Below are 16,597 nucleotides of genomic sequence, written 5' to 3'. Positions count from 1 at the left end.
ACTATTCCTGTTGTTTGGAAAGCTCATTTGGTGTAAAATTGGGTGTAGGTGTGTCTGCACCTGCACACACCACTTTCTCTCTGCTAAGATAAATAGCACAAGAATGCATAGGTGGAGCTTGGTACAGGAATATTGAATTATCCTTGTATAAAACATTTTAATCCCGACTTTCAGCTTTCCCAAAGCGCTTTACAGTAAAAGTTATAAAGCCATAAATTAAAGCATACAATAAAAACAATGATAAACAACTGAACAGCAAAGCATATTAAAACACCCATCTATGAGGACTATGGCCAATATTTATATACAGCTTTTCAACAAAGGTAAGATAGGGAAAAAAGGCACCTTCAGAATTACTCCTACTTCTACTGTGGCTACATTTGTATCCCGCACTTCCCCTATAGAGCTAATAAATTATTATTATATTTGTTATATTAATTATTTGTTTGCTTATTTATTTTATTATTTATTATTTATTTATTCAATTTTTATACCACCCTTCCAAAGTGGCTCAGGGTGGTTTACAATTAAAACAAAGCCATTAAAACCAATAACAGTTAAAACAGAAATATAAACAATATAAAACATCAATTAACAATTAAAACATCATTAAAAACAATTAAACAGCCAGAACAATTAAAAAGCCCTGGAAACCAGGTTATAGCATTAGAACAATTAAAACTGATTAAAAACCCTGGAAGGTTTTAAGGGCTCTCCTGAAGGTCAATAAAGAAGTCAGATTGCGGATTTCTGCCGGGAGTGCATTCCACAGCCCAGGAGCAGCTACAGAGAAGGCCCGCCTCTGAGTCGCCACCAAACGAACTGGTGGTAACTGGAGATGGACCTCCTCACATGACCTTAATGTGCGTTGCGGATCATGTAGAAGAAGGTGCTCTCTAAGATAACTCGGACCCAAGCCGTTCAGGGCTTTAAAGGTAATAACTAGCACTTTGTATTTTGCCTGGAAACATATTGGCAGCCAGTGTAACTGTTTCAAAACAGGCATAATATGGTCCTTCTGGGTTGCCCCAGAGACCAATATGGCTGCCGCATTCTGAACTAACTGAAGTTTGTGGACTACGTACAAAGGCAGCACCACATAGAGTTCATTGCAATAGTCAAGCCGGGAGGTTACCAGCTGATGCACCACTGTTTGGAGGTCATCCTCTTAAAGGAATGGGCGCAGCTGTCAAATCAGCCGAAGCCGATAGAAAGCACTCCTGGCCACGGCCTCCATCTAAGATACCAGGGTGAGGCCTGGGTCGAGGAGTACTCCCAAGCTGCGCACCTGCTCCTTCTGGGGGAGTGTAACCCCATCCAGCACAGGGAGATCTAACACACCCCTCAGATTCTGAGCTCCCAGAATGAGCACCTCTGTTTTGCTTGGATTCAGCTTCAATTTGTTATCCCTCATCTAGCCCATTACTGCCTGTAGGCAGGCATTTAAAGAACGAGTGCCATTTCCTGAAGATGAAAAGGAGAAGTAGATTTGGGTGTCATCAGCAGACTGATAGCACCCAGCACCAAATCTCCTGATGACCTCACCCAGTGGTTTCATGTAGATATTGAAAAGCATTGGTGACAGAATGGAGCCCTGAGGGACTCCATATAACAGCTCCTGTTTTGAGGAGCAACTGTCACCAAGCTCCACCATCTGTAATCTACCCAAGAGATAGGAGTGGAACCACTGCAAGGCAGTGCCCCTTATCCCCAACTCTCCCAGGTGATCCAGAAGTATACCATATTCAATGGTATCGAACGCAGCTGAGAGATCCAGAAGAATCAGCAGAGTCACACTCCCTCTGTCGATTCCCCGGTAAAGGTCTCAACCCCATAGCCAGCTCTAAAGCCAGTTTGAAATGGGTCTAGTTTTCTCCAAGACTGCCTGGATCTGGTCGACCACCACCCTCTCAATGAGATTTTCAATGAGACACCATGAATCCACTCAAATTTGCTATCATAGAATCCACACTCAGAATACCTCAGAAACAACAGAACCCTGTACCCCATGGGTTAGAAACCCATGGGGGTGGTTGGCACCCTATGTGCACTACACCACCACTCGCTCTGGGCCACCCCAGCACCCCCCAAGTGCACTTATGGGGCTGCTGAAAGCTCCATGCTTCTTTATGGAGAAAAACCTTAAAGATGCGTAAACTTCAAAAATCACTTAAAAATCAGCCCTTTGCCCAATTCCTTTCAAATAATTCTGATAGCTTCCTTGCCCACCCTAGGAACTACCACCCACCACACTCCACTCTACGACACCCCTTTCCTCCCGACGTGAAGCTATACATTTGCTGCAATCCTAATTATTCTCTATGAGGAATTCAAAAATACTTTAACAATTCACCAATAATCAGAGGAGTGTCCAATTGCCTTGGGGTTTTGTGGGTGGTAGGCACCCCTGTCTGTCTACCACCCACCCCGCTTTTGTGCCCCTAGGTGCTCCACAATAGGGGATATGGACTGGATCATGTCCCATTATACTCTATGAGAAAAATTAAAAATATTTCAAATATTCATTAAAAATCGTAGGACTGTCCGATTGCTTCAGGATGTGGGTGGTTGTTGGCACCCATGGGTGCTCCACAATAAGGAATAATGGCCTGGTTCGAGTCCCATTATAACCTATGATTAAAAAATAAAAATAATTTTCAAAAATTCATAAAAAATCGTACAAGTGTCCGATTGCTTTGGGGTTTGGGTGACAGGTACCCCTGGGTGCCAGCTACCATCCTGCCAATATTTGGATGTCCGAACCAGTTCAAACCGAACTACCCCCTGGTTCAGTTCGAATTAGAACCTGCAGCTTGGACCTGATGGCTGGTTCGGTTCGAATTCAAACCTTCGAACCACCCTGGTTTGAATTTGAACTGGTTCGCACATCCCTAATTGGAAGTAGAAGGAGCAGAAACTAAACTCCTCACAACCCGGGATAGCTCCGCCGAGCGTGAACCTGCAGCCGCAGTGCGCGCAGACCAAAAGCTCTTTTTTGCTGAATGCACCACCACCGCATAAGTCCTCAAATGGGTCACATGCTGCATCCTGTCAGATTCAAACTGAATTCTCTTCCACTTGCACTCTTGTCGTCTACCCAATCGCTTCAGCCCCCGCAACTCCTCAGTATACCAAGGGGCCATTTTTGCAGCAGGTCGGAAGGGATCCTTAGGAGAAATCATGCCTACTGCCCTGATGAGTTCCCTGTTCCAGGTTCCCACCAGGGCATCGACAGAATCACCGGCCACACCAACGTCAAAATCCTCCAAGGCCTTTTGAAATCCCACTGCAGCAGTCTTTTTGGACGGACAATCCTAATAGGTTCACCACCCCTGTAGGGGTGGGTTGCGGCTGTGAGACCAACTTTAACCAGGTATTGGTCCGTCCATGACAATGGAGAAACCACAGGATCCCCCACCCATGGAACACCCCCCTGATCGGAACAAAAGACCAAATCAAGTGCATGGCTGGCAACATAAGTTCATTCAGAAACTAATTGGGATAGGCCCATAGTTGTCATGGCCGCTATGAACTCCTGAGCCACACCAGAGAAGCCAGCCTCAAAGTGGATATTGAAGTCCCCCAGCACCAAAAGTCTAGGAGACTCCAACACCAACTCTGAGACCAGCTCCGTCAGCTCAGTTAGGGAGTCAGCTGGGCAGTGGGGTGGACGGTACACCAACAGAATCCCCAATCTATCCCAAGTTCCCAGCCTCAAAAATACGCACTCAGTATAAGTCAACTGTCTCATAGGGGCCCTAGTAAGGGAAATAGTATTCTTATGGACCACAGCCACTCCACCCCACCGCCCACTTCCCCTGGCCTGCTCCATGACAGAGTAACCTGGTAGGAGAAGCTTAGCCCACATTGGACCACTCGCCTCCCCCAACCAGATCTCAGTTATACATGCCAGGCCAGCTCCCTCATCCACGATCAAATTGTGGACAATCTCGGTCTTATTCTGAACCGACTTGGCATTGCAGAGGAGCAAGGCCAGACTCTGTGGGTCATTGGAGTTGCTCCCCAAGGCCTGAGAGTTGACAGAGCAGTTGGAAGTGGAAACAGTTACTAAATTACTGCTTTCCCTTCCCCTGTAATGGCCAGCTGCTCTGTCAGCACCAATTCTTCTATTCCCCACCACCACAGTAATAGCTGCCCACAAACTGCCAGGCACAGCCCCAGCACCATCCCACTCAAGAGAGCCCAAACACATGTCTGCAAAAGGCCTGGCCTAACCCAACCCCCCAGCCCTCAGTCCCACCCTCGAAGGCCCAGCCCCAAAGGCCAGTCCCCTTTGGCGGCTGCCTACAGGTGGCCCGGCGGCCAAGCCGATGGCTACGCCTTTGGCGAGCCTCCTTGCTTTTAAGCCTACAAGCCCTGAAAACCACTCCCCTCACAAGCAGCTCCAAGGACAGGCAGCAGGTGGAATGACTCAGCAATCTGGGAGGCTGGCAACCAGCCAGCTGGAACTTGGCAGCCGACAAGCAGGCTGCACTCCATCTGTGCTGGAATGTCCAAAGGAGGCAGAGGGACTAGATAAGTTACAGGCCTGATAAGTTACAGGCCTGTCCCAATTTGAACCAGCACTTTGAATTGGAGGCTGGTTACAGGCCTGGCCTCTAATGACAGTGCTGGATCAATGAGTACCCCTAGACAGTGAACCTATTCTTTTAGGGGAATTGCAACCCCATCTAGAACAGGCTGATCATCATTCACCCAGGCAGAGGTACCACCAACCAACAGCACTTCTGTCCTGTCTGGATTGATTCACCCTCATCTAGTCCATTACTGCATCCAAGCACCAATTCAGGACAGTCACTGCCTCACCTGCATCTAATGAAAAGGAGAGATACAACTGAGTGCCAACCACATACTGATGACACCTCAGGCCAAATCTCCGGATGACCTCTCCCAGCGGTTTCATGTAAATGTTCAACAGCTTAGGGGAAAGAATGGAACCCTGCAGAACCCCAAAGCACAACTGCCAAGGGATTGAGCAGTAACCTCCCAGCACCATATTTTGGGAATGGACCTCGAGGTAGGAACGAAACTACCTCCATGGAAACTACCTCTCACACCCAACTCTGCCAGCCTATCCAAAAGGATACCATGGTCAATGGTATTGAAAGCCAATGAGAGATCCAAGAGAAGTAATAGGGTTGCAGTCCCCCTGTCTCTGCACAGGTCATCCCACGGAGTGGCCAAAGTGGTTTCTTTTCCAAAGCTGGGCCTGAAGCCTGATTGAGATGGATCTAGGTAGTCCATTTCCTCCAAGAGTGTCTGGAGCTGGTCAGCCACTACATGCTCAAGCACCTTGCCCAGGAAGGGATTATTGACCACAAGCCTATAGTAGTTTACATCTTCTGGGTCCAGACTAGGTTTCTTTGGGTGTGGTTGAATAGTAGCTTCCTTCAGTAGAGTTGGGACCACTCCCTCTCTCAACAAGGCATTTAGAATCTGCTGGACCCAGCTAAAAATTTCCTCCCTACTAGAATTAATAAGAGTCAAGCATGCACATGGTTGGCTGAACTAAACTAAACTCATGGTGGTGGAAGTGGAGTAGTTTCTCTTTTATTCTCACAATTACCCTGTGAGGTAGGTCAGGCTGAGAGACCATGACAGGCCCAAGTGAATCGAGATCTGAATCTGGCTTCCCCAGGCCAAGTCCAGCATTGTACCCATTACATCACTGGCTCTAGAACATAGAAATGTGGCCAAGTGACTTTTCCACCAAGAGAGAGCAGGGGAAGCTAAGGGCAATAAAAAATAGTGGCATTTTTGCCACGAATTTTGTACAAGCAAAAGTACTTGTTACACACAAATATGTGCAACAAAACTCTAAGGAAAAAGCAGCTTTGAGAAGGTGTGGATAAGCAGTGTAGTGTATATGTGCGCGCGCTTAACTGCTGCCCTTCTACTGTAAATTGCCCCCTATTGCTCCCCCAACTCCCCAAAGAGTTACAAACACATATTGACCTGGGGCGTAGCTACGGGCCGTGTTCGCTCCTCTCTCCAGAGACCCCTCGGAGTGAGGGAGATCATGAAGAAAACAGAGAGGGGAGCTGAGGGAGCCTGGGTTCTTTTAACCCATCTGCTTAATTAGAAGCTACACCCCTGTATAGCTACACCCCACACAAAATATTTAGAATTCCAGAGGGGAGAAAAATGGCTTGCAGCAGCAGAAAAATAGCAGGTGGGGATGGGGGCGGTTAATGCTGCTGTTTCTCTATTCCAGACTGCCAACTCCTGGACAGTTTTTCCTTACAAGCAACAGTCATTGGGGTTTTGTTGCATGTGTTCAGTTCCACCATTTGCTAAAGGACACCATATGGGTTCTGGGAATTAGATTCACTAGTTGAGCACATCTGATCCCCTGGTGTATCTTTAGAATTACTCTAAGGATTTAGCTGATGCAGAAGTCAAGCAGCCTTTACTTATTCCGCCCTCTGCTTCTTGGGGCTGCTTCACACAATAGACAGCAGCAAATACATGCTTGCCATGAATGTACACTTGATAAGTTGTGCAAAGCCCACTTCACTGGTTCATGTGCCGGGGAAGATATATGCATCTGGCAATTGCCAGAAGGATCATTAGGTAATGCAATGTTCAGACAACCATCTGCCCACCCCCGAGACTGGTATCCCAATGTTGCCTGGACCTCCACAAATCTATCTATTCACCCCTACATGTACCTATGTAGGGAAGATCACCTCTCCCATTATAATGCCATTGCTGCACCTCTCAGTGTCTAGCTTAATCAAAACTGCCAGCCTCAGAAACCCTGCCCTCTGCCATCATTGGAAGGCAAAGGCACAGGAGAGAAGGGACTCGAATGAAGTCATTCTCTTAGGAATACAGTCTTATTTCCAATAAGGGAAAAGGCTCTCAGCACATAGAATTAATCTGCCTTTGGCAAATTTGGACTTGTAGGGAATTTAGACTCTTATAAAACCTGTTTGGATTTTGGTGTTAAGTAAAAAGCTGATAATAACTGTAAGCCACCCACACCGTAACATGAATGTGTACATAAATATAGTAGATTCCTCTGAGTAGAGGGCAGTAGGGGAACTGTTGTCTTTGGGTAGAGCCATCACCTTACAGTTAAATTTCTTTTCTAAAGTGGAATAGTTCCCCAAAGTGATTATCCTGAACTTCAGAGCTCATGTTCTTACAAAAGAATTAATTTCTAGTTGATATGGAGCTCAGAGAGACTGGATGAATATGGTTGAGTTAATAATTCTTTATACAGTACTGCCATTCACATTTGTCCCACAAGAATGTATGCATAGCTATCACAGCTACTGGATGCAGAATCAGTGGGTCAATTTGAGCAGTACAGAAATGTCTTTCCCCCCTTTTGCTACTGTAAAGGAAAAATATATGAATGTTCAGGCACAGAGAGGGAATATAATTATTATTACTTGGCATGTTGCAGCAAAATAAGAAATACTTCTAGGGAATGCATTGGGAAATAGCTCTTTAAAATCTTGTTTAAGATGCCAATTAAGCTCCCAAACTGTGCTGCTTTCACTATAAGGCTGATGTCTTGGACAGGCACAGTAGTAATAACAGTCCTGTCATGTAGGATCAGATGTGCTTCCCTCACATATCTTGTTCTGTTTTTAGGAAACTGAAATAAGATTAAAGCTACACTCCTCCATGCTATTCCATTTTTTTCAGCATACTCTGTTCCTCTTCGAAAGTTCTACAGTTGGCTGTGGCCACTACCACTTTGTTTCTTTCTCTGCTGGGGCTCATGCAGGGTCAGTAAACCTACCAATGAGATGGTTCTGACCTCTGGTGCTTTGAATCTGTCAAGGCTAGGGAATAAAAGAAAGCCATTGATTTGGATCCATCAGTTATGGGACAAGAGCCAATAAGCCTTTTAGCTCTAAGGCTGACAGCACCAGCTGCTCCTTTTGGCAGGATTTTGAAACAGGCTGTGTTACTATTTGCCAAGTGGTGGGGGGAGTATGAGAAATCCCAATTTTACACAAGTGTAACACATATCAGCCAGGAAAACAAACAAATGGATCATAGAACAAATCAATCCAGAATTTTCACTCGAGGCACAAATGACCAGGCTCAAACGATCATACTTCAGACAAATTATGCGAAGACCCAGCTCCCTTGAGAAGTCCATAATACTGGGGAAAGTTGAAGGAAAGAGAAGAAGAGGATGACCAGCAGCAAGGTGGATGGATCTGATTACAACAGCAGTGAATGCACCACTGAGAGACCTTAAAGACCAAGCTGAAGACAGATCATCCTGGAGAGAATCTATCTATGTGATCACTAAGAGTTGACACCTATTTTACGGCACTTAATCAATCAATCAATCGACCAACCAACACAGATCAGGCATGAAGGAAATGCTAATTCTGAGATCACAGTAAATTATGCAAACTAACTTGGCTTTCCCTCCCTCTTCAAAAATTCAAATATTTCAACAAATTTGAAATATGCTGACCAGGATTGTGGTGTGAGGGAGTAAGAAATTAAAGGGTATCGTGAGTACACAAATCAGAGCTGAGCCAAAATAATATTTTTAGTTTCATTTCAGTTAGGGTCCTTACTGAGAGGAGAGGTGTGTGTGTGTGTGTGTGTGTGTGTGTGTGTGTGTCTGTGTGTGTGTGTGTGTATTCAACTGTCCCTTAAAATTTTAATTTATTTTTCCTGCAGGTCCTAGATGCTAGGTTCATGAGACGCCTTTTTAAAGACTCCAGGAAACTGTGCAGTCTCTGAGCTAGCCCAAAGGGTACCATTCAGGGAAGCACCCTTGCCTGGGTACTGAAGAGCTGTTCTGTCCCTGACTTGATCTTGCTTGAGCAAGCTCGCAGACCCAACTGAGCTAAAACCTAGGCAAAGTCCCCTTATATACTCTCTGTAGCCTACAGCCCGCGTGACTGGTAACAGTCTTAGCCTACCGACACCCAGTGGCAGGAGCTGTGCCCTATGATATAACTGAAGGTGGGCACATTTCTCTTAGGTCACATTCAGACATAACACCAGACCGGAGGCAAACGTGCCATAGGTTCATGTTTGTGGTCGTCCGAATGCGTGAAACTGCAGTTTCATCACCCAACCGCGGGTCAGTTTTTTACCCCAAACCTGAATTTGAACCTTTGGTTTGTAGTGAATTTTGTTGCTGAAACCCCAAATTCCAAAGGGCCTTTATTTTGTCTGAATTCTTCCGCCACTGTAACCTGGGTTTTGTGCTTTGGCTCTTCCCAAAACCATAGAGAGGCTCAGACCAGATCAGAAATGTGTCAGCTCTATGCCGGCCGTGTCTCTCTCTGGCCACCTCTCAGAGCTGTTGCCTTGCTCTCCATAGTCTCCACACTTCTTCTGCTATTGCTTGCCAACAGGGACGCCATGTCCCTAGCATTCATCCATTTAAAGGGAAAGAACCACATTGGAGAAAGCCTGTGTTCCCCTGCATCTCATGGGCACCCCTTGTCCATCCGCACAAAAAAGATGGGTTGACAAGATGGGCACAGCAAGAGAGGTTGCCAGCAATTCAGGACTGCCGAGATATGCACACAAACACATGGAGCCCCAGTAACAACATAAATTGAACAACTAGGTTGGTTCCCCACAAAGGGCACACAAGCCAGGCTGTTGAAGGAGTGATACTATCACGCTTAGCAGAAATACTAATGTGCTGACCCCATGCATAAACCTGCAGAAACACCAGCCATGGCAACCTTCCTGTAGTCTAGTCATATAAAGAAAGAGACAACACGTGACCCCCACAAATCTGGTGTCTGTATCTTGGATTGGATGGCTTGAGCAACCCGCAATGCATACCTTGGCGTGTTGCAAGACATGCAGAATATTTCCTTGGAATTACCATACAAAACATTTTGACAGCTTCCATCCAGAGAAGTAGAAGGGGCACATGCACAAGGAACCCTTGAATTTGGTTTAATGGTAACAATAAATAGTCAGCATCCTTTTCTTACAAGCTGCAGCAACTTACCATATAACAACAAATCCCTAATGCTTATATTTACCTGTATATCCCAACGTGCCCCCTCCATGAACAAGCCATGGACGTAGGCACCTTCCCGGGGTGGGTTGGTGAATTCCTCACGGTTCCTCTTGGTCACATCGCACTGTAGAGTCATTTTGTCCAGTGGCCACTCATTCTTTCGGGCCATGGACTGCATTATGGCCGTTAAGAAAGACTGTGGATTGAAGAATCCTGCTAGCCACACCACAGACGGGAGCATGAAATCCCCTGTCCATGTCTCCAGCTCCTTGATACGGTTGAGAAGATCAGCAAACCAGCCACCAAGACCCGCCATGGAAGGATAAGCCTTCCTGGTCCATGACTCGGGCACTGTGTCTAAGAAGATGGCATTTTGCAGGATCTCCATATCACTGGTCATGGTTAATTCACCCTTTAAAAAGTGTCAATTAAAAAAGAGCATGAGGCTATAAGACATCGGCCTGGGATAAAATACAGCAAAAATATCAAAACAACATATTTATCAGTCTTGTTCAGAAATATTTGCAGTGAACCAGGGACATCCATGTTCATGTCCATGTCCATGTCCCAGAGGAAAGGAGGCTGAAGGATGGGGTGCAGAGCAAGGCAATGGACAGAGAAAAAGAAACCTGAAGGAAAGGTAGATCAAGAAAGCCTGAGGAAAAGGACACAGAGAATCGAGGAAGACAGGAGCTAATCAGAGAGAGGGCTCTAAAGAAACTCTACAACGCTTTAGAATCAGGAGGGGCTGTAGGCTGGGGAGGGGAGAGGTGTGCTAGAGAGGCTGGAGCTAGCAGGGGCTAAAATAGCCAGTGGCCTGAAAAGCAGGAACTGGAGGAAACAATTTGTAGTGGAGACAAGGACCAGGATCCAAAGAGCTTGAGGTGTACCCAACAGCTTGAACTTCCTTACAGAATGAGTTGCATGGTTCTTTGTAGGCTGCAACTCACCAGAAGCCCAGCCATGGAGCTGAAGAAAAGAGGAACCCAGGAGAAAGTAGAGCGGGAGCAAAGATACACATAGGACCTAGACACAGAAGGCCCTATTAAATAGCCAAGGAGGTCTAGGCTGCTATATCTAGTAGGGATGTGCAAAAAATTTCGGGCACAGAACGATCTGTGCCCGAAATGAACAATTTCGGGTGATTCGGGGCCGAACCGAATCCCCCCCGATGTCCCCCGATATTTTTCGGGCACGAGCCAAATCACCCGAATTTCGGACCCAAAAAATTCGGGTGATTCGGTTCATGGTTGATTTTTGGCGATTTTTTGAAGTTTTAGTGACTTTGGGGCAGTTCGGGGGCATAGCATGGGATCTGGGCAAAAGGAGTGGGGTGGAGTGGTAGTGCCTAATGGGTGCAGGCTACCACCCCAATTTCAGGGGGATTGGGCAAAGGGCTGATTTTTGGGAAATTTCTGAAATTTTCATGTCTTTGGGGCAGATTGGGGCAGAAAGTGGGTCCTGGGGCAGAATAGTGGGGTGGGGTGGTAGTGCCTAATGGGTGGAGGCTACCACCCCAATTGCAGGGGGTTTGGACAAAGGGGTGATTTTTTGAGAATTTTTGAAGTTTTAGTGACTTTGGGGCAGTTTGGGGGCAGAAAGTGGATCTGCCCCAAAAGAGTGGGGTGGGGTGGTAGTGCCTAATGGGTGGAGGCTACCACCCCAATTTCAGGGGGATTGGGCAGAGGGCTGATTTTTTTGGAATATTTGAAGTTTGGGTGTCTTTGGGGCAGATTGGGGGCAGAAAGTGGATCTGCCCCAAAGGAGTGGGGTGGGCTGGTAGATAGTGCCTAATGGGTGGAGGCTACCACCCATCCCCAATTTAAGAGTGATTCGGCAGAGGGGTGAATTTTGGTGAATTTATTTTTATGAGCTTTGTCTTCATAAGGTGAAGTGTGCTAAATTGATTACTTCCTCATATTATTCATAGTAATAGAGAGTGTGAAAAAGTGAAAGTGGGGTCATGAGAGTTGTCTAATTGAAAAAAAATCTCATTTGCTATGATAGAATGAGAATTCACACCTCAGAAAAAACTTCTGAGGTGTGAATTCTCATTGTATCATAGCAAAATTTTGCCCCTGGACCCCTTTTTACCCCCCCGAATTGATTCGGATTCGGATTAAATCCGAATCCGAACCGAATCAAGGGTGATTCGGGTGACCCAGATTTGGGCACAAAACAGAACAGGGGTGATTCAGTTCGGGTCCAAGCCGAATCACCCGAAAACCCGAATTGCACACCCCTAATATCTAGGCCTTAACACAGGAACTCTGCCAGCTCTTGCTTCTACTGTCATTACACTATGCGACAGCTCTAATGGGGCAATGAGGAAGGGTGAATTTCATACATTGTTTAGAACTTAAATAGCCAGTTATTCAGTTGCCAGCTTCTACTAGCTTATCTATTGTTACTATAACATGATAAATTTGATATTCTAGGTCTTCACATCATTAGGTCTTCACATCATTGGGTTTCATTTGCACCACATTTCTGTCATTTGGATATTTTCAAAAATAGTGATATTGCGATGTATTTGCCTGTTTTCTGTAGCTTAGGCGTCCTTTACACGACTTGTGCTCTTGGCATATCATCTCATAGATCACTGCTCTTCTACTGGTGGACTGCAGCCTACAAGAGGTTCTCTTCTCTTGCCTCGGCAATGGCATTCAAGCTTACATAACAAAGAAAGAGAGCCTCTAACCTTCAGCCCCAGGTCCAGCTCCCGCAGTGACCTCCTAATCTCACTAGTAAGGAGATTCATTCGCTCACATTCCTGGAATGCAACAACAATGTATGGTGTCCTCTCTTCCACCTTGGCTATCAACTCAATAATATTGAACTCATCGGTCAGCTTCTCCAGGATATCATCCAGCAGCACCTTCACCTACATGCCAAAGGAAAGTGATAGTGGGCTGTTGAGAACTGCTTGTGAATGTCAGGAGAGAGGACAAGGCAACCTGCACTGGAAAAGCTGACCAAGCCTGGGACAGTGAAGCCAAGCTAAATCAAACCACCCCATGGTTTATTATAACCTAAATACTTACAAGCATTGAAAGTGTCTCTTTTATAGAGATAATTTAGTAATGGCCACATATTATGCAGGATCTCTCTCTGTCTCTATCTCTCTCTCATTCTCCCCTGTGCCTCATTCTGAGGCTGGGCTAGTTCAGTGAGATGAATGGGGCTATAAAAATAAAAATCAAACAGTGGTATATACCGTATTGCATCATTTATGAGCAATTTTATTCATGTATTATTGACAAATGTGGGAGATTATTTTAAATGAAATGTTAAGGTGAACTATCTCAGTACACTGTGAACAAGACAAGAAAATACCAGTTCCCAGTTTCCCTTCAGCTATGTTTGGAAGCATGGTCATCAGACTTTGGACAATCTCATTAAAACCCATATATTATTTATATGGGACAGAAGACTCTGAAGTCCATTCTCCAGAGGAGAGCTGGTCCTGTGGTAGCAAGCATGACTTGTCCCCTTAGCTAAGCAGGGTCTGCCCTGATTGCATTTGAATGGGAGACTACATGTGAGCACTGTAAGATATTCCCCTTAGGGGATGGAGCCACTCTGGGAAGAGCAGAAGGTTCCAAGTTCCCTCCCTTACATCTCTAAGATAGAGCTGAGAGAGATTCCTGCCTGCAACCTTGGAGAAGCCGCTGCCAGTCTGTATAGACAATACTGACCTAGATGGACCTATGGTCTGACTCAGTATATGGCAGTTTCCTATGTTCCAGTGTATTATGGGGTATTCCCTGCCTCAGAGTTCTTTTTCTTCCCCCACCCCATCATTGTCATCAATCATATAATGATGTTCTTGTGCCTTGCTAAGCATTGCCTGGCACTTAAGGAGAGTAAAAACTTTCCTTAGCAGAACTTAAGACAGCCTGCATACAGAAGCTAAGAAGTGATTTGGGTGAGGAGAGGGGAAGAAAACTGCATGCTAAAAATCTCCTTTTTAAGCTTGACCAGGTTGCTTTCTTTCGAGGGAGTTGGAGAATTTTTTTCAGAGTTCCCACCCCCCCAAATTCCAGGGGTTTTCCAGCTTCTGCAGGTTCTCACTTGTCCACATAACTGGCACAGAGACCAGTGTAAGCTCTGCAGTCTGCATACTGCCTTTTCCCATTCACTGTAAGCATGTGTCAGAGGAGCAATACCTGTCCCCCTGGATACTTTCCCATTCTTTGGTTATGCACTGCAGCAGCAAACTAGGAACATGAGAAGCCATGATCTGGATCAGCTCCCCATTTAATGTTCAAGACGGAGCCCAGCGTACACATAAAATACATTGTATTGGCTCTTCTGCATGCACATCCATCGCAATTTATACTGAGAGGCAGCAGAACTCAGGAGTCTCTTCCTTCTACCATGTCCACAAAGAGGAATCACTGCAGCACCAGATTACAGAGTTCCAGGACCTTCCTTGGCACAAATTATGGCTCTTCAGTGATATCGACTGACTCAGTGAAGCTGAATTGGTTGTGTACGCTCCCCATGAGTACAGAGCTGGATAGCATTTGAACTCCAACAGGCCAAAGTCACCCACAGGCTGATGGCTATGTTTTCAGTGTGTGCCCCTCACTCACCTTCTCTTCCCGAGTGGCCCCTGCACCTTCGCCCAGGCTGGTGTCACGAGGCTGCAGCTCCAAAACAGTGCGGAACAGCTTCTCTGAGGTCTGGGTCAAGAAGCCAATTTCTGCATTGGGGTGGAGGCCATAAAGGTATGGAGATTCAGCAGGCAGGGCATCATCTATATACTGGGCAGGCAAATCACATCTATGCTCAGCAAGATATCAGTCACCATATTTATTTATTTTTATTTAGTACATTTATATACCATCCCATACAAAAATGTCCCTGGGTGGTTCACAATATAAAACCAATTAAAACGTTGACATAATTAAAACAATTTAAAATACAACCAAAACTCTAAAACTGAAGCTTGAAAACTATAAACTAAAAGCCTGACTAAACAGGTATGTTTTCAGATCCTTCTTTAAATATTCAGAGAAGGGGAAACACTAATTTAGTTGGGAAGTGCGTTCCAGAATCCCGGGGCAACTCTAGAAAAGGCCTGGTTTCGAGTCGCCATCAACCGAGCTGGTGGCAACCACAACCGGACCTCCCTAGATGCTCTTAATAGGCAGTGGGGTTGATGAAGAAGGCGGCGCTCTCTTAAATACCTCGGACCCAAGCCATTTAGGGCTTTGTAGGTAATAACCAGCACTTTCTATTTCACCTGCCGGAAACTTATGGGCAGCCAGTGTAATTCTTTTAAAATGGGTGTAATATGATCTCTTTGGGCAACCCCGGAGACCAGCCTGGCTGCTGCATTCTGTACCAACTACAGTTTTCGACTACATACAACAGGCAGCCCAGCGTAGAACACATTGCTCTAGTCTGGATGTCAAGTCTGGATATAAAGTCTGGATGTTACCAGCATATGCACCCCTGTTTTAAGGTTATCTCCAGAAATGGAACACTTTTAACAGGAGGACTTATGCCTATCAAATACCCATAATTCTACAGAATCTCTAAGCCAAAGCTGGAGCTAGAAAATTTTAATAATCAGGCCATTCCCAGCTAAATCAAAATTAGCAGTTATGATACCTGGCCCTGGCTATATATTTCTACCAAAGGGTTGGTTGAAATAGTTGGTTGAACTATTATTGAAATAGTTTGGTGTGTGGTTTGGCAGCAGTCAGAGCTCTTGGCTAAAAAGCAGACCCCTCACCCTCACAAAATGATTACATGTTCATTTATTTTCTAACACAAAAACAGTCTCATTCTCCATATTCTGCTGCCACCACATCCCTGCCCAAGGTGAACCAGTAAGTAGATATTCGAGGCTCTAGAAGTTTTCCCTCCAGACCTTATGATAAAAACTGCCTCCAAGCACACTGAAGAAAAGTAGTCTATACACAAAGGAATTAATACAATCAGTAATAATGGGAAGGATAATCACCACCACCACCACCAAAGCACTTGAAAGTCCCTTTTGAACAAAGAGATACAATTTCAACTAAGACTGTTCTGGTCTGAGAAAGAAACGCTCCTTCTATTTATGCATGAACTAAATGAGTATGAACTGTCACATTATCATTACACTGGGCTCTTCAAAGGATATTGTGAACAGTCAACTGAAAAAAAACAACCCTATCCACCAGAAAAAGCAACAAATTGGACTTGAAACTCGCCATTCCTAATTACTCTCTCATATGGCCATTAGAGAGAAAACGAACATGAACAGGGTGAACACAGTGTGAGTGGCAGGGCTACCTGGTGATAGCCATTGTAGTCCATGTTCCCTGGGAGGGGAAATCCTGGAGCCAGTAAGAATTCTCCCTCCAGCATTTCAGGCTTGATGAACTCCTCCAAGTAGGTCTTGCAGAGGCGCCTGTCCCAGTCATCCGTGATGTGTCCTCCATACATGATCTCTCCAAAGAGGTATCGCAGATCATCATAGGGAACCTAAACAATAGACAAGCAGCTCAGTAGTAGTAGTAGTAGTAGTAACAACAGTAGTTAAATACTGCTTTTCAACAAGTTCACAATGCAAAAGTGTTACTCAGCTAAAATAATGAGAAAATT

At 45.4% G+C, this 16,597-nt stretch overlaps 1 protein-coding gene across 9 annotated transcripts in view; it reads right to left on the bottom strand.

Annotated features, from left to right (window-relative positions):
• DNAH9 (dynein axonemal heavy chain 9) overlaps positions 1–16,597 on the bottom strand; it is a 330,190-nt gene that overhangs the window by 4,826 nt on the left and 308,767 nt on the right. For 7 of the 9 annotated variants that reach the window (XM_053297116.1, XM_053297117.1, XM_053297121.1 and 4 more), the window contains 4 exons: positions 16,286–16,477; positions 14,593–14,763; positions 12,696–12,878; positions 10,017–10,406 (listed from right to left, as the gene is read on the bottom strand). In XM_053297116.1, coding sequence (XP_053153091.1) covers positions 10,017–10,406; positions 12,696–12,878; positions 14,593–14,763; positions 16,286–16,477 — 936 coding nt within the window. The remainder of the gene's footprint in view (positions 1–10,016; positions 10,407–12,695; positions 12,879–14,592; positions 14,764–16,285; positions 16,478–16,597) is intronic. The other 2 variants (XM_053297118.1, XM_053297119.1) reach the window with 2 other exon arrangements.

Source organism: Hemicordylus capensis, chromosome 2 (assembly GCF_027244095.1).
Source record: "Hemicordylus capensis ecotype Gifberg chromosome 2, rHemCap1.1.pri, whole genome shotgun sequence".
In the NCBI taxonomy this organism is placed as follows: domain Eukaryota; kingdom Metazoa; phylum Chordata; class Lepidosauria; order Squamata; family Cordylidae; genus Hemicordylus; species Hemicordylus capensis.
Note: the sequence above shows the minus strand (reverse complement) of the source record. Positions and strands in the feature narration are given on the sequence as shown.